Below are 22,758 nucleotides of genomic sequence, written 5' to 3' on the forward strand. Positions count from 1 at the left end.
GTCACACGACAAACGGGAGTAACACGGAAACAGCAGTCTGGTACGCTTTGGACGTTATCACTTGCAAACCGGCTTGAATGTGTGAGTTTAAATTAGAAGAACATTTGTGATGTATGGATGCCGCCTAAAGCGTGCATTTCTCGCTGTGCACGCGCTGATTGCAGGCAAAGAGAGTAATGGAGAAAGAGAGCGCTCTCACTCTCTTGTCATTTGTAAATCTCTCAAATTCCGATGGTTGCGCCGGTGCGCCTGTTAAAACTTATGAGCTTCCCCTGGTTCATTCTCATGGAGTTGTTCTGATGATTAACTCAAGTTTGCTATCCAGGGAATTTCATGAATTTTCTCTAGATGTTTTCGGAAGTGTTTGACGGATATTCTTCATTACACTTCAGTGGAAAGAGTTAGCCTTGTGATAAAAACGAGAATTAGTTAAGTTTTGCAATTCCTTTTACTTCGGTTAGCGCGAAAAGGGCCATACAAGTTTTGCTTACACAAGATGATAGGCCCGCAAATGTTACGTTCGGTAGTGATTAATATAGTAATGGAGAATATACCCCTCGAATTCATGGAGCATTGAAAAATAAAACAAAAACTAATATGTGGTGGTAAACTATAACGAACAAAGTTTGGTGCACAAGTAAACAAATGAGGCACGCGATGCCTCTGAATACCACACAAGTGCCACTTGGTGAGTGAATTCTGAGCTGAACTTTTTACCTAAGGATAGGTCTTGTCTATCTGAACAACTTTTTTGAAGACGGAATCTTTCTATCTAGTCCATATGAAAAGTTAGGGCAAACAATTCAAAATTAATGTCACATTAGCACCGTCTGGTGAGTGAGTTCTGAACTAAACGCTTTACCTTAGGATAGGTCTTGTCCATCTGAACAACTTTATCAAGCAGGAGCTGTAGATAGCGTTATTTTATGTGTATTTTAGGATGGCGCAACTTGATCATTTTCGATTCAGCTCCATCTAGTGAGTAAATTATGTCATACACAAATTAAATGCATTTTCTCTGTGTATTTTTTGTTGCTTGTATCTCTAAGTGACAGCTTCTACCAATGCATGAACGAAAGGTTTTTTTTTCCTTCACGGCCAATGAAGTCAACCCAAATTGGAGTTCAGTTTACTCAATGTTTACTCATGTTTACTAGAGATGAACTAGCCTTCGGCTAAAAATCTCTTAAATAAAGAATTTAAAAAACTCATGTTTACTCATGTTCCTCTCAGTTTATTGGTACCACTCCTAAACTGTGCAAACTTTTCATAAATTTTCCTCATTTTTCGGTAGATTTTTGTGGTTTTCCACAGGAAAATATCGCTAAATTCCGGCACTTTTTGCGTATATAAGTAAACTGAACTCAAATTTGGGTTTATTTTCTTGGCCGTGCGTTCTGTTTTGTTCATCTCGGTTCGCTCAAATGCACACTCCTGACTCGAGAAAATTATTTCAGAAGCTTCTTGAACGAGAACTCGGAAAAAAAATCCATTGAAATTAAGCATTTTGTCAAGCTTATGCATTCATTTTCCATCAGATGTTACTGCAGTGACATTTATCGAAAGCTACGCATAATCTTTTTTCCATTAATTGCTCACAGAGGACGGTGAAGTTCAAAACCTGTCTGGTACCTCTATAAATGCATTTAGATTAACATAGGGAGGGACTTCATTTTTATATATTCTGCCCAAAAATTACATCAAAAGTCCCTCCGTCCCTGACAGTATTTCCAGCTATTTTTTTAAAATAAATTTTGCTGAAGTATCTTTTGTGCAGACCGCCTTTGATGACTAGGCTATGGTGGCCCCATAATATACTACTATGAAGATGGCTCAAATGGTTCAAATTATCCATTTTAATTGAACTAAAGTCGCTATAAATAATGAAGCTCAATAATCGTATTTCAGATTAATGATAACTGCGTCAAAGTTCGCGGCGATGCATTAAGCACGTAACGTGAAACAGAGAATACAGAATTCAAAACCAATCCCCCTCCCCACCCTATTAGAGCGTGACATACTAAATGGCTATACTGCCGCTCTTCGCATGTCGGTCCCATGGCAAAAATCAGCAAGCCGAAAAAATCGCATTTTTAGCTTGATTCGTACCATTGCTTCTTATGTGATGAGACAACCAATTTGGCTGTCTTTCCAAACTTTTTCAGAACAAAGTTATTGAGTTCATCCAGTATTAAGAAAATATGAGTGGTCAGCTACCATTTGCATTGTAAAACTCAGTTTTGACAAAAACTGCTATGGGACCGACATGCGAAGAGCGGCAGTATACCCCTAAGATTTAAGGTTTACAATCATATCAACTGCATCACCTTTCATAGACGGACATTATAATCAACCCCCGGCAACAACTGATGCTAAGCCCTTTACCTAATGTCAACTTTGTACTTTAAGTTGTTATAATGCAACATCAAATGCAGCTTCCAGTCTACTGCATCAGACAGGATCGATATTTTCGCCTCAGACGTGCTTCATCTTCGTATCGCAAGTTCTCGATCGATCTGGACTGTCGACGAATGTAAGCTCTACTTTCACATTCCGGACTTCGATGTGCGTGTTTTCGGCGTGCATTGCAATATAGACTACCAAAAGTGGTACAGTTACCAAAGAACGATTGCAGATCAGTTTCGGTGGACGACAGTTTCAGTTTTCGTCCATTACCCGTGAAGGCGATATCATCTGATGGTGGAGCCGGGCCTGGAGCCGAGACTTGTTTTTTCAGCATCAGAACTTCCCGGAGTAGATCGGGCTGATGCTGGTGGTGGTCGTGGTGGCTTGGATTTTGGTGGTGGGTGAAGGATGAGTGAAATAAACTAGAATAGTGCCATGCATCTACTGGAAGCGAAACAGGACGCATTGAAAGAAATTGATGTTTCTTAGACGTACCTGCGCGTTCCTCAAGAAACTCATCCTCATCGGACGATTCAATGCGGTCTTCTACCAGGGAACTCTGTCGTGAGAGTGACTGAAAAGAATGGGTAATTGGCAATAAATGTCATTTGGATACTAATTGAGCTCACACTTACCGCATTTACTCGTCTTCTTGGAGGAGATCGTTTATTCCACAGGGCTTCCAGCTGATCAAAGTGCTGCGATTGAGCCAGTGCAGCCTGTTCGGGGCCTATGTTTTGCTGTGACTCCATCGTCTTGGTTTCTGCCAGTTTTGAGATTTCCTCCATGCTTGCCGATACTGAGAAGCGGCGTTTCAGTCTTTCGTCTACCTGAGCCATCATGACCGATGAAGTCAGGTGTGCATACTTCTTTTGCCAGGTGTAGGTATCGAGAGACACTTCCTTTTTCAGCAATCTTCGTGCTGGTCGTTTCGGGCCAGCGGGTCGCAGATCTTCGACGTCTCGTGCTGGAGCAGAGTAAGTGGGAAGCTTGATATACGAAGCAGGAGAGTTATGCAGGCAAATGATGGGAAGACAGGAACTGTCTACTAATTGAACTACGATCCTGGAACACTCCATACTTATATCAAAACGGGAGAATTGAACATGAATCTGGAGAGATGTTAGAGCAAGCCCACGTTTTATCTCCCAAACGATCAACGTTTTGTCGTCACTTCCTGAAACGGCGGTTGTTCCTATATTTCATGAAAAACTATTAGTCATTCGAAGGATCCAGTTTAAACATAAAAACTTACCGTCTGCTGAGACTTTAACGCAGGTAACTGGCGCTAGATGACCAGCGAGCGTATGAATCTCTTCACCCGTATGAATATCCCATATTATTAAGTTGGAATCCTTGGATCCGGATATGACTTGACTCTTATTGGTAACAGAAACTGCTACGCAAGTAACTGCATCTGTGTGACCTACCAATACCTGGGCTAGTTTTCCACCAGAGGCTTGCCACACTTTAAGTGACATATCCTTCGAACCGGATATCAAGTACAACGAATCAGCTGTGATTATGAAACAAGTGATCTCCCCTGAGTGCGAGACTAAGAACTTTTCGTCTTCTCTCGTGAGGGACCATATCCGTAAACTCGTGTCTCCGTTGGTACAAACCGCAAACTTCATATTATTTGTGACTGCTAGACATTTGAAAGGTCCTTGAACACTTTGCAGTACAGTACCAGAGTCAGCCATCCAGACGAACAGACTGCTTTCTCGATCAGCTGAAATAATTCGACGCGAATCCATCAAGAACGTAACCGAAGTGATGAACGTATTGTGACCCTTGAATGTCACCGTAACCGTTCCCAGTGCCAAACTCCAAACATTCACAGTCTTATCTTCCGATCCAGACGCAACAAACTCACAGTTCGGTGCGAAGCTCACACATGTCACCGTTGCACTGTGCCCCTCGAGGATAGCTGTCAATTCCGGGGTATTCAATTGCCAAATTTGAATGCATCGACTAGACGCTACGGCTGCCATGGTTGAATCTCTAGAAATATCGAAACAAATCACAGGACTTGCTGTAGCTGCCAGAGCGATGCGACTTTTGGCAATTTTCTTCAAGGTTTTCTTCTTTTTGGGGAAGTAGTTGATTAGCGAGTCCTCGTTACGGAATGAATAGAAGGTGATTTTGTTGCCACCGGCTGTTATGAGATAGTCGTCCTTTGCCATTACGTATACCGCAGATACCGGACCAGGATTGGGGGGAAGTGACCGAATCACTCGGCCGGAGTGCATGTCGAAGATCAGGGCACGGGTATCCTCACCTCCCACGATGGCCCGTTGGCTGTCCATGGCAATGCAAAGAGCTCGGACCTGTTGAGTAATATAAAAAATCATTTATGTCGTGATTTACAATTCAAATGTTGAGAGTATGTCAATTTTCGAAAGCACTAAATTAATCAAAAGTGTACACAAAGCCTCTAATATACTCACTACCGTTTCTCAGTTTTTATTTAAAATAATTAAAACACCTGTTATGGATCTAAATTATTATGTGCTCAGCTTAAGTTTCATACACGCAATCCAAAAATGTATGGCATTCAATATGCATATCCTATCATCCTCCGCAGCGAATGATATACATATTTCGTGTTCTGTCGACGCTTTCGACTATACCTCCAAGTATTTTATTTATAACATTTTAGAACGACGCACACACTTGCCACGACGCTCTCCAATTCCCGTTCAGCAGAAAAAGCATACGAAATCTAATATGAGAGGAAATGAGCGCTTCTTATTCACCTATTCGTACGAAGCATGGAGAGAGCAGAGGTCTGATAATCACAAAAAAAAAAAAACACGAATGGTTCGAGTAGATTCGGCAAAAAAAATCTATTGTTTTCGGCATGATTAATTTCCCTCACTTATACACTCCACATTTTCCTGATCCATTTTATTGCATTGGAACGCAGCTCGGTATATATCGTCCATGTCAAAAAAAACTCTTTTAAAATTTTATGGTGCTCCTGAAAACGATTGTTTTGTCGTGATGGTTGAGGAATGCTGAGCTATTAGGGTGTTAAACACAGATGAGGCTGGTGCTGTATGTTGTTTGAAATGAGGGTGACGCGCTTGGCATAGATGGCCCACAATTACTCACGAAGAGCTACTGATTCCGATCAATAGCGGTGCACCTTGTTCCTCTTTCTATGGATGCTCATGTGAGCTGCAGTTCGCTGCTTGCAGGTAGCCTTTCGTTGTGTACTGGTGAACACTACCACTCAACACGCGGTGATTGAATAAACACCGTTTGTTGAGACCGGATGGAATTCAATATCGAGTTTTAAATTTAACGGTTGCGTAGAAACATATTTGATCGATTGATGACAAAATTATTGGAATTGGTAGCTGAGATATGAACGTTCAAAATCTTTCATAATTTTGTTACATGTTCCATTTTCAGTTTTCACACAGTGTACCCCCATATAGAAATCACAGACGTAGTCCTTCGTCAAAACCTAAATTTGAGTCAAAATCGTACACCCTGGAGCCTCCCATAAAGAAGGCTTTTCTGGTAAGTTAAAATAAAATATCAGTGGCGCCGGTGGTGTAGTGGTAAGCGTGATTGCCTCTCACCCCAAAAGGCCTCGGTTCAATCCCAGTCGACGGCCTGTGTTCCTTTGATTTCTGAAAAATCCTGTTGCCCTAGTTTTAAGTAGTCAGGACTAGGAATCGGTGGTAGATCTTACATCTCGTAACGTACCACAAAAAGGTGATCTTCCCAAGTTACATGGCAAACATTTGAGTTAAATCCAACAGCCAAAATCTGGAGTGCTATTGTCATATCTGGCTAAATTACCCCATATTTGTGCAAGATAGACTTTATTTTTTCATACAAATGGTGGTAAGAAGTAATGTTGACTTGGGGGTGAATCTTACCCCATTTTACAGATCGGTGTTACGTGCTGGCCAGTTCAAGAACTGGATATTCTGCAATATGCATCAATGGATCAATTTCTTTAGTTTATGGTTCATTGTTGAATGCTTTATGGATCATTCGCAATATGTTTATGAGTAAATCGTACAATTTAATGTTCATTCTTTATAAATTTGGAGGTTCATTTTCATAATTGTGTTGCTTCGCCGGAGATTTATGCATCAGTTGGATGTTTTTAAGGAGCGTTTATTATTTTTTTATGGATCATTTATTAATTTATATATGGACAAGTATGTTTGCTGGCCGGGACCAAAGGCTGTACTTCCCTTCCGAAGGAAGACGTGACCAAAGATTTTAATGTCTCAGAAAAATCCCATGCCGTCTACTACACCACCGGCACCGGCAACCTTTCTGCCTTACCCTAGTTTCAAGTTGGATTTTGATGCTCACATTCAAGCACGTTAATTGTGTTCAGACCATCCTCGAGCACCATCCACAAATTACCAATGTTTTTCGTTATGGCATATCCTCCAAAAACAAACAGGAAAACAAGGAAGTGTGCACGTTTATAGCTCTCTGCCGTAGAGGAGAACAGCCCATAATGCACCCCTGGGGTAAAATGTCCACCTGTAGAAAAAAAAAGATAACTTTTCCTCAGATGCTTTTTGCTGAGTAACAGATTGTGGTTGTTTTATTTGGAGGTTTCTCAAATAATTCCTGATCATAAAATCATTCTAATTCTTTTCAAATTTTGTGCAAAACATGATCATCGACTACAAATTAAGCTTCAAACAGCATGTATCGCAAAAGAATGGAACGCATTAACTTCTCGAATATATGTTCGATGTATTACTTTATAAATAACAGGTTAACACTCTATTGAGACCTTATTTCAGATGCAAAATAAAGGATTTTAATAATTTAAAATACCTCATGCCATTGAATTCTCTACTTGCAGGTTATGGTTTGTCTCTATAGAGCGGTGCATTTTACTCTTATATTGTGATGCGTTTTGTTCATTGTTGTCGTGCGTCTTTCCCAATGTTGTGGTAAATATTGCAACATGAATAAGGCATTTTATGCCGCTATCATTTTGGAATCGATTTAAAAAATGCCTTGAAAATCATGAAAAACCATCGTTTTGGAGTTCGAAATCACTCTATATTCGTAGAAAACATGTTAATGAACCATACTCAATTATTTTCTCCATGATTGTAGCTTCAATATGCAAGCAATTAACAATTTTGCTTAAAGGGTGCATTAGGCACCATTCTACCCTACTTGATCCGAAAGCTATTAGGGATTTCTCCCCGTTACGGTAATGCTCTGCAGCGTGGCATAAATATTCAAATAATAATTCCGGATGCCAAATCATACAAGCATCATAACTCCAGTCACCTACTTCCCGTGTTGGTAAATAAGAACCCGGTAAATCTGTCTGTACGAGCTTTTTGCACGTGAGACGTGCGTACCAAGAAGTCAATAAAAAGAACGTCGCTGACAAATCCTCTGATGGCATAAAATCAAGATGTTCCACCGAGATATCAAGGTGTACGGTATGCTGTACGTGCTCGGAGCATTAATGAATCTTTTCGGCGGATTTCGAATGCTTGGCTGGGAAACCTAGCGGGGATGGTGTGGACCTGTTGTCTTGGCAATCTTCAAATCAAATCAAAAAACAAGTCAACATTTGCTCATAAAAACAGCTTTCGCGATAACTCAAATTCCTCAATCCGTCACCAGTTGAAAAAAGCGGGCACCGTTCGTTGCGTTGCGTTGCGTTGCGTTGTGTTTGTAACGGTGTAATTCGTAGGTTGCATACTGACAACTGTCATGTATCTACTTTATCTTTCTTATTCTAATTGCTTAAGGAAAACTATTTGGGAGTGAATAGTTCTACAATCAAAGTTCAGCACAGAAAAAGGAAGACAATTACCATTGCCGGCCACGCCCATCTTCTCCGTTACGGGGAAATGAAGGATATTGTTGATGTAACATCTACTTAACGGAAGGCCAGCGACTCACCGACGCCCCCATAGATGCTACGGAGTTGGATAGTTGGGTAGGTGAAGTGTCAGGATTCGCTTAAGCAGGCGATGCGACCATAGTAATTGTTTTGTTTTGGAGGAGTTTGGGAATAAACCCACGATCTTCTACTCAGTAAGCAAAAGCGGTAGCGGTCAATCTAGCCGAGCTATCCAATTTTAATTTCAATCCTGTTTAAAATAAAATGTAAACAAACAAAAAGGAGAGGTTTTCCTGTCAATTTCACGCATCTATTCTTCAGGATACATTTTTTTCTATCTATCTTTGTACAAGGCCTATGTGAACATGCGTTAGCTTCGAAACTTCTAACTTAAGGAAATCTAACAGACAAAAAAAAAGTTTAAAAAAAATGGTGGGTTTGTGTACAAGACACGACCGAATGGTTGACGTAGACTGCGTTGAGATGTTTAGTGAACTTTTCGTACATTTTTCTTGATATTGATTTAAAATACAGTAGAAGTAACTCATTTCCCCAATTTACTCCATTTTCTCTCCTTGTCCTCACCCTTTTAGTTATTTTTCTGACTCTTTCTGAAATTTCCGTTGGGTATATTTTCGCATATGAAACACTTGTCTTTAATCCTCCGTTATAAAATATATTCCCGTGCACACTTCAATGCTCATCCCGATAACATTTTTTATGGATAACACGTTCAACCAAATGCTTGAGCACAGTGGGATACCTCCGGTGGGAAATCGTTCACAAGCATCCCAAGTAACAATTCAGTAACCATTTAGCATCCACTCTGATTTATGATGGTTTTATAACGGCAATGAACAATCCATTTAGATTAAATATAGCATTTTAAAGTGTAAAACATTACTGCTTAATAATTCAGCTTTTTACTGTTTTAAAAACCTTTTATAGTCTGGCAAGAAAGTCAAAAACTGTCTTGTTTTAAAAATAAATTTAAAACAGTTATCAATCCCTCCTTAAAACTGTTCTGTAATTCAAGCATAAACGTTATTAGCATTTTTATTAATGTCATGATAAAATACTTTATAAACGTGTTCTTTCATTATAAAAGCAACCATAAAACAATTAGGTTTTGCATTAGAGAAAAAAGCATGTATTGTTGCTTTTTAGCCTTTTTAAAAAGCAACATTAACTCCCCAATTACTTTTTTTACAAATTGAGCTTAAAAATGGTTCCTCATAGTTAATAAATGCCAAATTTATGACAAGGAAATCTCGAAGGATAGACGAAGTAGGATGGAAATATAAAGTCAATTTCAGATAAATTTACTTTTCAGAAGAACCAGCACACCACCAACGACTGACCATCGGTCGGAGAAGAGTAAAGTGAGCGGGCCCTTGAGCTCATAAAACATTGTCTAAAGTTGAAAAACATACCAACCTTCTCCAGATCTTGCGATGACAATCGAAATAACAACCGACAGCAAACCACTGAAACTGTTAGTTAGCGGAGATCAGCTGGTTTCCGATCCAAAGCAGCGATTTTATTCGTCAAAAGACTCTTCGAAAATTTCAGTCAATCGTACATCTCTGCATCATTGGATGGTGCACTTTTGTAACCATCCGGAAGAAGGGGATCTTTTTCGGGAACGATTGCGCTTCCAGCTGTTCGAAATGCGAAATGTTGCAATACAGTATCGCAAACTATCTGAGTAACTGCTCCCAATCCATCGGGAGAAAACCACCTGGAAGAATCCTGGATCTCTCAGCGCAACTATCGAAAGATAAACAAACTTTGACGTTTAACTTTTTGCAGGCAACTTTGCCTCCATAAATGCTGCCATAAATCTGAACGGATTAGAATCTAGCAAAATGGCTTTAGATAAATACAATTCAGCCTGCAAGTTTTCTTCATAAAAGCCATTTTAAAACCTTATTAATTTGTTAAGGAATTCTTGAAAGCACAACAACTTCTTCACAAATGACCCATGAAAATCAATTTTTATGCCACCGCCATGTTGCAATTAGTTTGCTTGTTTTTTTACAATCTTCGATTTTCAAACAATGTTTTCTTAGATATAACTTTATTTCGTTAAATTTAGCAATGAGCAAACATATAAATGCGAAAATAATAAAAAAAGGTCTCGACCAAGCTCGATCTGAAGAATGTATTTTTTTTTTCAATGTTAAATAATTAGTCAAATCGACGTTTAACGAGGGTAGACTTAATTTTTTCGATGTTTTCACGTACATTTCAACAAGACTAGGCCACTTAATGAGAAATATTGTAATAAATTCGGATATTCAACAAGATTTGTATGCTTTTGCTTTTTGAAACTGATGATTTTAATTATTTTGATAAGATCGGATTCATAAATCCTTTTCTATCTTGATTGATGCTTTCCTAGTGGATTCAGCATGCGGCTAGGGGAAATGGCTCGGAAAGGGTTTTTATTGTTGCTAAATAGCTTTCATTGTAGCTTTTAAATGGTTCTCAATACGTTCGCCATACAACCTTTTGCAGTAAATCAATCTTGAAGAGCTTCGAGAATACACCCTTCAGAACCTTCTCCAGGGTGGGCCAACTAGACATTTTCTAGTCTTAATGAGGTTTTGGTGGATGCATTAATGACAAAATAGCCTTAACCAGGGTTTTATGAATGTTGTTTTATAGTTGCTTTGTAGTATTACATAAAACATAAAATGTTACTTGGGATGTATTGCACATCCTAGCCCAAGTAACATTGCAAGTTTTATTACGGTTGTAAAGCACTCTACAAGTCTAATTCATGGTCTACAGTACCCTCATAAAATCCAAATTGTTACTTGGGAGGCAACCAATAGGCCCGCTAATTTGGACTGATTTTGTTATATAAAGCTAACATACGACTAATACAGGGCTATGACTCATTATTAGTCGGATTATTACTACTAAGCAGGCCAGCCAATGAGATTGCCCCCTCACTTTTTTCCATCAGTATAATCGAAAATTTGATATTCAGAGTTGTGCTTTCATAAAATTAGAAAGTTTGGTCCATGTTCAATATTTAATCATAATTTGCTACTTGAAGCAATCAAAAACTCGTTCATCCAAGTGGTCCTGCTGATGGGGAACTAGAACTACACGCATTCAGAAATCTAACTTTTATCCTTTTGCCATTCTTGTGTTAACGGTGGGCGTTGGCCAAATTTGGATTTTTCAGATATAATCCTAAATAGGACCTAGATTATTTAATACTCTAGTAACCTCAAGTCCGTGCTCTGTCACAATGTTTCATTGTGATTAATCAACACTCAAAGGGGTAAAATATCAAATTTGGGATGAATTTGAAAGAAAGGAAACTTGGAGTGTAGAGCGCACTGCCCACTGGACGATTCTGAAGCCTGGTCAAGTGAGTGGGGTATGGGTTTATTTGATTGAACGTCATTTCCAATGTATATATTGATGCATTCAAACCATTTGCATTTGAGATAAGACAGAGATAGGATGCGGAGGGCCCGCTTAGGGGAAGCGTAACCCATGTTATGGTTTCCATTTATTAAATAGTTCAGATAGGCTGGAAATGACATGTTCATAGTGAGAAAATGTACCATATGGAGCCCGTTCACTGAACAAAATCAGATTCACATCGTCAGACCCTGCCCAAGAATAAGGGGATTGACGATGACTTGTCAAGTCTATTTTGAATTTGCGTTTTGCATTTAATACTCTAGTAAATCTCACGTCCGTGCTCATTCACAACAGTGTGAGGTGTCAATACTCACTGGGTCATATGTCTTAGACCAGTTCCAGATTAGTTTGCTATTAATATCTTCTGCATCGCAGTTCGCGATAGATTACTAAATATGGGTTCTCTTTTCCGACCATAATAGTGTGAGGGAAGGGGGTGAGTTTTGGATCAACAATGGAGGGGGGCCCATCGGCATTTGAGGGCAGGCCGTTCCAAGACCCATTCCTCACGAATCGGAGGCTGCTCGCGCAGACCAACACCATCTTCGTTTAGGTGGAAGTTTCCCCTATCCGATGATGGTGTTGGTTTGCGTGGGTGGCCTTCGCTTTGTGAGTGGGGGGCTTTGGGGCGGTTTGTTTGCAAATGCTGATGGGCCCTTTTCTATTGTTGATCCAGAGTTTAACGTTGCGATATGAGAGCGAATAGAGGCAAATAAATAGGGAAGACAACACCATGACCCAAATAAGTAACCAGTGCATGCGGCTCACACTTAACTTGTTCTATTTCTTTCTTTCTTCCTATCATGTACTAATATTAACTGCCTGAGGGCAAATGGGAACACGACCAGAAGTTCAATAGGAGAAAAGTAGCGAGAAAATTCGAACAAGAAAAGAAGAATTAAACTTGCACCGGCAAGAGGATGCAGACAGAAAGGATCATGCCGGTTGGAGACAGCCTATGTATACTGGACGAAGCTTGTATCTAGGAAAAGTCGTATGTGCAGGAAACCGTAAGTAGGATAAGAATCGTAAAAGGTGTGTGCTTGCTTGATAAGATCCTAACTTTACTTTAAATACACGGTAGGAATCGAATATCCATTTATGATTAAGGTTTTGCCCATTTTTCAGTGGGAGTGGCAATACTCATTGATGAGTGATTTATCGTACCCATTTATTAGTAACTGTTAGCAGCTAATGATTAATTGATTTACCTATTTTAGAATTACCTACACTTCACATCAGAACCTCATTTCCTTCAATTACTACTCCGTCGCAGCACACACCTTATATGGATCGCTAACCTTTATTTATTTTCAGCATTTTCGACATTATAATCAAAAGGTGAGTTTTAAAAGTATAATTACCATGCATATAGATAAGTTAATGTACCAGAACCTGGACGGACACGAGCCTACCCAGGGGACGACCAAGATACGACCACCCATGTGTGTCTAGAGTATCGCACGAGCTGACGAGTGCAACGGGAAGGACAGTAGGTGTATAGACTAGGGGGTTGGTCCCTAGATAAGCCTTCTTAGCGGAAGGCACAGCCTATGCACTGAACAATTACAATTACAATTGCCATTCTTGTGTTTACACAGAGACGTTCCAAACCATTTTTAGAGGTTTAATTTTTGTTGGACCGAACTAAGCACAGCACAACCCAGAAACTCGCTAATCCACTTGTTGCCTGAATTTTGTAACAAACAACAATTTAAAGCTCTACTTAAAGATGTAAATGAATTTTTACCGTCCCTCTGGATCCCACTTCAACACGGGGACGGCCATACATTAATAAATTCAGTTTGCCAAGCAGAATCTCACGAACACTAGTGTGTAAATTTATAGGATTTTGACAGTTCTTACAGTAATGCATATGTAATGTATATACACTATTCGAACTCCCTCCTTTTTATATATTCTGTACAAAAACTACTTTCTAAGCCCCGTCCCTGACAGGATTTCCCACCGTTTTTGTATGACTAGGGCGTGAAAAGGACCAATTTTTCGATCTCCAAAAATTTCCACATCCTCTCCACCCCATCGTTGGCTGTCATCAAGGTGATTACGCTGACTGCTGCTATTTTACCATCCGTCCGATGCGAAAATGAGCGGATTCACAACAGCAGCGCTCTAGCCTGACTTTGATAATGTTCAGCAGAGGCAGAGGGAAAAACTCCACCTTTTCCTGATTTGCTCCTGCTTCTGCTTGCCACGCCGTCCGAATCTTTAATGAGCGGAGGAACGACAGCAGAGCTCTTATATAGTTTAACAGGTTCAAGCAAAACGATGCGCAACCAAATGGTACTCGATTATGACTACTTGGTTTGGGGAGAACGTTTATTTAATTGAAATAGTGATACAATTATTACTTCTTATTTTTATATTTTTCAATGATTTTGTTGAGAAAATTGAAAAAGTATTTATTTTAGCAAGTTATTTCCTATCGAATGGTGTATTTGGATTTTTATTTCATCTATAAATGACAAAGCAATAAGCGTTCAAAACCTTACACCTTTTCGTGACGGTCGCAATTTTAGATTTTTGAATTACCCCCAGTACCTTCCCGTAAGACGTAGTCAAACATGTCAAATGAAAAAGGGGTCTAAATTAGAGCACGTAGATTTAATAGAGCTTGAGGCATTTTGCATCTTTCCAGATTGAATTCATTAAATGTAGTTCAACCCCGTATATTGATCCTACCTTGTTGAAAAATAGCATTTGGCATCAGATTATGTGTTTTAATACTGCGTTTGCCAGTTGGTACATTTCCCCCCCTTTTTTAAATAATTCTTCTACACGTATAAAAAACGGTGTAAACCAGTGACAGCTGAGATAGCCTATTGCACTCCGACTCCCATATCCCTCTGTCGTTTTCATTGTATGACAAAAACGCGATTGCAATCGAAAGAAGATGAATGATTTTTGATTAACAAAAGCAGTTACGTTCTTATTATTCTAAACACTAGAAAAAGAACACTGTCGGAGTCGTAAAGGATCATACATGTAGGGTAGAATATGCCAAAATGCACCCCGGACAAAACATCCAATTTGGGTTTTCATATCTTCACCATTTCTAATTCTGGAATTTGTTGTGTTTAAGTACTGAACTACCAATGCTACGATTAAAGTTCATGAATTAAAACGGGAATGCTTTGAAAAACCACATCTGGCGTCTTGCCCTTCTGCGCATTTTAGACTTTCTTCCCCTATTATACCACACCAGGGCACCCAATTTATTATGAAATACAAGTTTCTTAAAGCTTCTCAGTTGTGCCGGTCATCGAAACATTAGTTTCTTGGGAGTTTCATTTTGTTTACATTTCCTAATCGAATGAACGTTTATAGCCTTGCGGTATTTGGAACCTGTTGTCCTTCAAGGACTTATTCTGTTTTCTCCTGCCTATCATACTAAACAATGAAAAGGGGCCGAACAAAATTGCTTCATAATTCAACATCGTCGTTGTCGTCTTTTGACCCTCACAACGAAAGATAGAAAGAGAAAAACCTTATCGTTTGACTTTTCTTTGATATTCGCTTCTACATCCCCATTTACTCCTCAGTTCCATTTCCCCCATCCGATTGCCTTCTTTTGAGTAATTTCCGTTTACGGGATTAGATTTTCCGTAAGAAGCTTACCTTCGATTTGTGTCCTTTTAAAGCGTGCAGCTCGGTGCCCGTTGCGAGAGCTCGCAGGTAAAGACCATTGTCATCACAATACGCCAGTAGAAATATCTGCAGGAACAGAAGAGAAAAAAAGTGTCACATTGGTAAAGAAATACATCAGAAAAGTCCAGACAAGTTCAAACTCTTTTTTTGTTGGTTTGTCGGGAGAAAAGTGTATAAATTTACGATGTTTCTTACCGAATCACAGGATATTTGAAAGTTAAGCACCGGATGAGCTAACTGGATGCAGTTCAGTAGGGTGAAATTGTCCAGGGACCATAAACACACTGTGGCATCGTGGCTGGAAGAAACCAGCACCTCGCTTGGCATGGCCACGTGGATGGCCGTGACCGGACCCCGGTGATGGTCGATTTTTGTGATCTGCAAATAGTCGAATGAAATGCATTAAATTGGCTGTGTGCTCTTTGCCCCAAACAACGATTTGCATATCATGAATTAAATTAATATTTCGCTGCTCCCAAGCGTAATAATGAAGCTTTTAATCAAATAGTGCTGCATATGAACGCAATAACAATGGCGATAATGGTGGTACCGTGAATAATTAAAATTATATTAAACTTATGCATTGAAGTCAATTATACTCTTATTTTTGTCCTGATCCATCTCATACCATAACAGAGATGTGTTGCCATTGGCGTATCTAGGGTTGTTGTACCGGTAATATCGATCTCGACTTTACCGGTGATACCGAGTGATGTTCCGTTACCAAAATACAGATACTAGCATGTAACTAGCTGTATTCGTCACTGTCGTCATTTGCACAATCTTCTTCTAATATATAAAAGCGAAAGTTTGTCCGTGGCGCTAATCTTCTTAATTATCTTGTGGATCGACTGAGAATATAATAGTAAAGGAAAAGTAAGAGAATGAGATTATGGGTGTGTTGGTAAGTGAATGATTCGCCTGGGTGTGAAAAGTGGATGGGTGAAAATGAGTGCTAAGTGAGTGAGTGAGTACAGCTGCAGATCAAATTGAGATCAAAATTTGCTGTTATGATGTAACTTATTTTGAATACTCCAGTTGATCTCATTTTGGTTGACTTAACAGTTGACACAGCCATAAATGAGAGCAAAATGTTACACTGTGGAATCAAACGAAAAACTAATCCTGCTTTCAATTAAATCAATTTGATTATTGATTTTGCATTCAAAATGTTTAATTGAATACGAGCCTAATCGTTAGTTCAACGACAGATGAACTTAAATTAAATTTTAAACAAGACGTTAGCAACAGAACTTCAAGTTAAGTTGCTCTCATTTAAAAAGTCTTGGCTGCATAATGAAGGCACAATATGATATCAGACTTCTGTCGCGACAGTTGAAATTAAAATTAGTTTTCATTATGATACGAACTGCAAACTTTAAAATCGATTTGGTTTCATTGCGAGAAGTAAGTTGCATACTTCTAGATAGAGCTGGATTTAGGTCGTAACAGCCTTTGTAAATAATAACTTCTCTCGTTTATTTCTAGGAAATCAAGACACGCCTTTACAAACCACCACCAGCGAGAATCATGAATTTCGAGAAATCATCTAGATAAGTCATTGTTTACAAAAGCTATTACGCCCTAATTCCAGCTCTATCTAGATTTATGCATATTTTTTTCATATCATTTCTGACGGCAAACAATTTGCGAAATCGACTGGAAATAGTTTAATCCTTGGGAGAATACAGGAAGTAACAATTTTTTTTTACATTTTTATTCTCAAGGTAATTTTTTTAGGAAGGAAAAGCAAAAAACCCAAACTTCCTGTATTCTCCGCGGGTTGAAACCATTTCCATGTTGTTTTCCTACATTAATGATATGAACTATATTTTTGTTTTAGTCAATTTCAGTGGTACACAATTAAATGTATTTTTCCGTCCATTTTCCAACATTGTGAGATATATTAAGCCTACATGGATACTGCCAATACTGCGGACCAAAATACAATACAATAGTTTTGAGCATATATAAGACTGTTAACTGTCAGGGTTTGCGTAAAATAAATGTGAGAACCTTCAAGGCTTGAGCCAAATAAGCGAATAATTACGATTAGCTCATAGAAGCTAGAAAGTAAACCAGATCGAAAGGTTACACCTCTGTTAAAATTAAACTTGCTAACCCCAAAGGTGATGGACAATGTAATTGCAGTATTACCTGCATCTTCCTGTATCACAAATTACAATTTAGTTTTAATCGACTTGCCTAATTTTTCGATCAGCTTTGCAAATAGTTCCTTGTAATTTTCACGTTTTTTAAACCCGTATGGCTTAATTTGCTCTTCCAACATATGTTTCTGTCCGAATTAATTAATAAACAAAAAAAAATATTACATCGTCTACCAGCATACTGAGATAGATTCCATCTGCAGTTCATCGTTTATCCGCTAGGGAAAAGATATGTCACCTGTGATTTGTGTGACAAAACTGCCCACATGGATATCTTGATAATCGGACATCTTTGGAAGCAGGCAACATTAGTGTAAATGGGGTAAAGAATATTCCAAAAATCCAGGCTTATATGTCATAAGTGCAAGATGCAGTGTTGCCTAAAAAGCAACCGATTAATCATATCAGAAAGCTATCGGCTTTGAAATCAATGAATAACTAAAGCCGGTATACTACCTTTTTAACTCGTTTTCACCGCAGCTACTGCTACCAAAGCCGCTGCCTTTCTAGCTAAAACGTCGGGAAACAACAGGATTGTTCTCCTCGACGAGGCGAACCGACTCCCCCGCACGGCCGCCGACGTCGATCTCCCTCCAATGGTCAGGATCCACTGGCACGGAGACAAATGTTGGCAATCGCACAAGAACAAAATTGACAGCCGAATCAAGGACCGATTCAGGGCAGCAGACAACTCGCTGGCTTTACACCGGACAGTTGTCGAAACGCTCGGGACGCACTACCAAGGTTATGAAGTTAGGTACACCGACGGCTCTCTCTCGAGGAGCGGAGTGGGAACGGGGTCTCCGGAGATTGTCTGCTTGTGAGCAGATCGCTTCCGACCTAATGCCCGGTGTTCTCAGCTGAGGCAGCGGCCATTCTCCACGCGGTTAAGTTTCCCGCCAACCGGCCGATATAAGTCGTAACTGACTCACACAGCGTGATATTGGCCCTAACAACAGAAACACCGAAGTATCCGTGGATCCAAGGGACGGTAAAGCATGCGCACTGTGCGATCCAAGGGAACGTAACAGCCGACCACCACGTCGGCTCAGGCCACACTGGACCCAGGTCCACCGACAATGTACCGATCCAAGATGTCAAAAAGTGGATCAAGCGGATGGTTTGGAAAGTCTGGGACACTGAGTGGAGGAACAACAGGACACACCACCTTCGGATGACCAAAGCGATCATCGGAACCTTGAAGGGTCGACCAAACCTAAGAGAATAACAGGTGGTGTCAAGGCTGAGCACCGGGCACAGCAGAGTCTCCCACAACTTCGGAAGAACACCGTTCCGCAGGACCTGCGAAACCTGCGGAGTGTCAGCCACCATGGAGCACATCCTCGTGAACTGCGCGGAGCTAGAGGACCTTCGGGCTGCCTTCGGCTTGGAGTCAATCAGCATTCGGAACCTGTTGGACGACGAGTCCCCACCAGCAGCCGCCCTCATCACCTTCCTAAAGGAGGCGAACCTTTACAACAATGACTGTGTGTACCTTGTTTGTATTTCCAGTTTGTTGGTTCTTTTGGCAGTTTTATACACCTTTTCATTCTAGCAAGATAAGTGTACCACAGCCAAGATTGGGAATCTCCTTCTGAGAACCTTGTTCGATTTTTATTCCTCTTCGATACTTTGGACTCTACTCGAGGTAATCCTGCTAGGATTCCGATTTAGAAAATTCCTCTTCGATCTTTTGGATTCTGCTAGTAATCTGCTTGGAAGTCGATTTGGAGACACTTTCGCCTTGGCGCCTTAACGCAAAAGAAAAGGGTAATCTATTGGTCCCTCTTATTATTAATATTTATTTGAGCAATTAATTTGATATGCTCACGGATGACGAGAATAATCCATCATGCAGGCAATTTCCATTAAACATTCTCGGCTTAATGCCAATATGGTAAACATCCCCCTTATTGTGATAAAAGGTGATAACAGCTTCCGATTTTCTTTTGAACTTTTGAACTTCGTTAAATTTAAGATTTCACTTCAAATTGGTCGTCGGGGTGACTACTGTGTATTGGCTGAAACCTTCGACGGATTCAAATGGCTTCGCAAGTTTCTTACTGAGAAGCAACACCAATTTTTCACTTACTACACCAAAACCGAACGTCTGTTCAAGATTGTCTTGAAAGGGCTGCTCAGTGGTGAATTCCTGAATAGGGCAAAGATTTTGTCCTAGCTCGCTGTCTACTCTCTATATATATACAATTTCACACTGCCGTACCCTAAACGGAACTATCAATTCTTTACCTTCATCTCCTCCTCATCTATCGTATAAAAATTACCACTTTAGTCTGTTATTTGAAATTAGCATCTTCAACTATGTAAATCGTCGACTTCACGCAGAAGTAATAGTCAAAGTACAGGGCAAAGATATTTTGAAAAAATTACTTGGAGCATTCGAAATGAAAATGAAATCCTGTCCTGGAAATTCGCGCAACGGGCTCAAACAGCTCACAAGCTTCAATTTTTTTTATCTATACCTGCTGCTTACAATGTTCAGCAAATAAATGGCGCTACCTATGCTGCTATTGCAGCTGGTAGAAATCAAAATTCTAGCTAACATTATTCTAATCGAAATTTTGATGATTTTTTCTTCAGTTGCATTAATGCTTGTTTTACAGAAATCATTGATATGCTGAAAACTAATTCCATGTTTGATGCTATTCAAACAGGAGTAAAATTTACTAAAAACATAGTCATGACTATGAAAATCATTAATTGATTTTAAAACATTAAATATTTTTATTTGGAATGCTGGATCACGTAAAGATAATGAAGACAAGCTATTTATCCTTTTGAGAGTTCATAAGGTGCATGTCAGCGTTATCACTGAAACGTTCCTTAAACCTAACCATAAGGTTAAAAGAAATGCAACTTATAATTATAAATCTTAATGGAGCCGGTGGTAGCGTTGCTATCATTATTCATAGACGTATCAAACATCAAATTCTTTCTTCATCTGAAATCAAAGATTTCGAAATACTACTGTCGATACAAAATTTGGACAACTTTCTTTAATTACTGCCTATTGCCATTCCAATGCGAAGGTCAGCAAAAGATTTTTAACAAGGGTGACCCCGTTATAGGTCTAAATTCTTAACTATTGATGATTTTAATGCAAAACACCACTCATAAAATAATGTTCAAAGCAATTCCAATGGTAATGGTTTATTCTGTTTGATGATTGTTCTGCAGGTTATGACACTACTCAATATCGAAACAGCTCAACATTCTTTTCATCAGCAAGAAATCCGTCATCTATCGATTTGTTCTTAACTGATTTATGTCAACTTTGTAGCCAGTTGGTTATCCATGTTGACTTCAGTTCTGATCCGAGATCTGATCACCGTGCAGTTACTTTTGAAATATCCCTTTCCAATTACCATGGAGCTGATTGACATATCAATAACATTGATCCAAATATTCTTTTGAAAACCAAAGATGATATAAATAATGCTCTTGAATCTCTGACTAGTTCTATAGTTGAAACAAGTGCTGCCTCAGTACCAAAATGCGAGGTTAAATTCGATTCAATATTAATAGACGATTATCTGCAACTCTTGATCCGTCTGAAAAATGTCTGCAGGAGGCAATATTAAGGAACACGCGGTCCTGCCATGAAAGTTATCTGGTGGGATTTGCTAAAACAAAATAAAAAGCGATTCACTGCCCTGAGGAACAAAACTTTTGAAAATAATGCTTTGAAATTAAACTCAAGTTCCAAACTCTTTTGGAAACTCAAAAAAAAAATTGAAAAAAAAACTCAAAAGCCTATTTCAGCACTTAAAGTCAAATTTTGATCACAAATTCAGAAAAGGAATATTTTTGATGATTCCTGACTAGCACTGATTAGAACAAAGTAAGATCTATAGCTTAAAAGTTTCAAAATATGATAGCTCCAGGTGATGATGGAATTTTCTATATCCTCCTCAAAAAACTCCCAGAGAGTACCTTGTCTTTCTTGGTAAAATTATTTAACATATGATTTTATTTGGCATACTTTCCTGATAAATGGAAAAAAATGCAAAAATTGTTCCAATTTTGAAGCCGGATAAGAATCCAGCTGAAGCTTATAGCTACCGTCCAATAAGTTTGCTTTCTTCAATAAGTAAACTTTTTGAAAAGATAATTTTAAATAGAATGATGCTTCCCATCAATAAAAACTCTATTTTTGCAGATGAGCAGTTTGGATTTCGTCATGGGCATACACATCAATTCTTAAGAGTTACGAATTTAATTCTTTTCTAGACATAAAGCATTCGACAGTGTTTGGCATGAAGGTTTGATTGATAAATTGAAAAAGTATAATTTTCCGCTCTATATTATGAAATCAGTTCAAAATTATTAAACTAACAGAACTTTTCAGGTAAATTATCAAAATTCAAAATCTGATAAACTACCTGTTAGAGCTAGAGTTCCTCAGGGTAACATTTTTGAGCCTATATTGTACAACATTTTCACTTCGGACCTCCCTGATTTGCCTCAAGGTGGCCACAACTTTTTTTTCGCCGATGACACAGGCATTTCTGCTAAAGAAAGAAGTCTTCGTGTTATTTGCAGCGGACTGCAGAAAAGATTAGATATTTTCTCTTCTTATTTACAAAAATGGAAGATTTCTCCCAATGCTTCCAAAACTCCATCTTGAGACCTAGTAATATTCTTATGGTCACTTTGAACAGAGGTCCTATTTCTTGATTAGGTCAAGTGAAATATCTTGGATTAGTATTTGACCAAAAATTAACCTGTAAAAATCACATTTAGGGCATTCATGCCAAATGAAAAACATATATAACAGGAAATCCTAACTTTGTTTAGAGAATAAACTTCTATTATTTAAACAAGTTTGTAAACCGGTTATTTATTTATTACACATCGTCTTCGACTACATCGTATAGAATGATTACTTAAAACTAAAACTTGTTTAATCGAAACGTCTTATTATATTACTAAACACAAATTTGTATATATTTAAATCAAATTCGTTACAAACATCATTAAAGGAACGCAAACAGGAATTAAACAGTTAATTCTATGGAATGGAATTGACAGTAACGGAAAGTTACGAAATCTGCGAGGAGGAATGTTCCACGAAATCCGTTCCAGGAGTTCGGGACAGTCCTCATTGCCGGTAATTAGGTCGAAGCTGGACAGTCGTTGCTGAGAGAGATTCCAAATCAATTAGCATTCATCGGTCTGGATCGCTAG

At 38.9% G+C, this 22,758-nt stretch overlaps 1 protein-coding gene across 3 annotated transcripts in view; it reads right to left on the reverse strand.

Moving 5' to 3' along the window:
* The window catches only part of LOC135698300 (protein qui-1), a 252,835-nt gene that overhangs the window by 17,281 nt on the left and 212,796 nt on the right, over positions 1-22,758 (reverse strand). For all 3 annotated transcript variants that reach the window (XR_010517471.1, XM_065218228.1, XM_065218216.1), the window contains exons 17-21: positions 15,578-15,760; positions 15,353-15,448; positions 3,662-4,736; positions 3,042-3,601; positions 2,902-2,980 (exon numbers count right to left, since the gene is read on the reverse strand). Coding sequence is in view for 2 of the 3 variants with exons in the window: in XM_065218228.1 (XP_065074300.1) it covers positions 2,902-2,980; positions 3,042-3,601; positions 3,662-4,736; positions 15,353-15,448; positions 15,578-15,760 (1,993 nt within the window). In the remaining variant the exon portion in view is untranslated. The remainder of the gene's footprint in view (positions 1-2,901; positions 2,981-3,041; positions 3,602-3,661; positions 4,737-15,352; positions 15,449-15,577; positions 15,761-22,758) is intronic.

This window comes from Ochlerotatus camptorhynchus, unplaced genomic scaffold (genome assembly GCF_037179485.1).
Source record: "Ochlerotatus camptorhynchus isolate MF236.1 unplaced genomic scaffold, CSIRO-AGI_Acam_v1.1 ptg000008l, whole genome shotgun sequence".
In the NCBI taxonomy this organism is placed as follows: Eukaryota; Metazoa; Arthropoda; class Insecta; order Diptera; family Culicidae; genus Ochlerotatus; species Ochlerotatus camptorhynchus.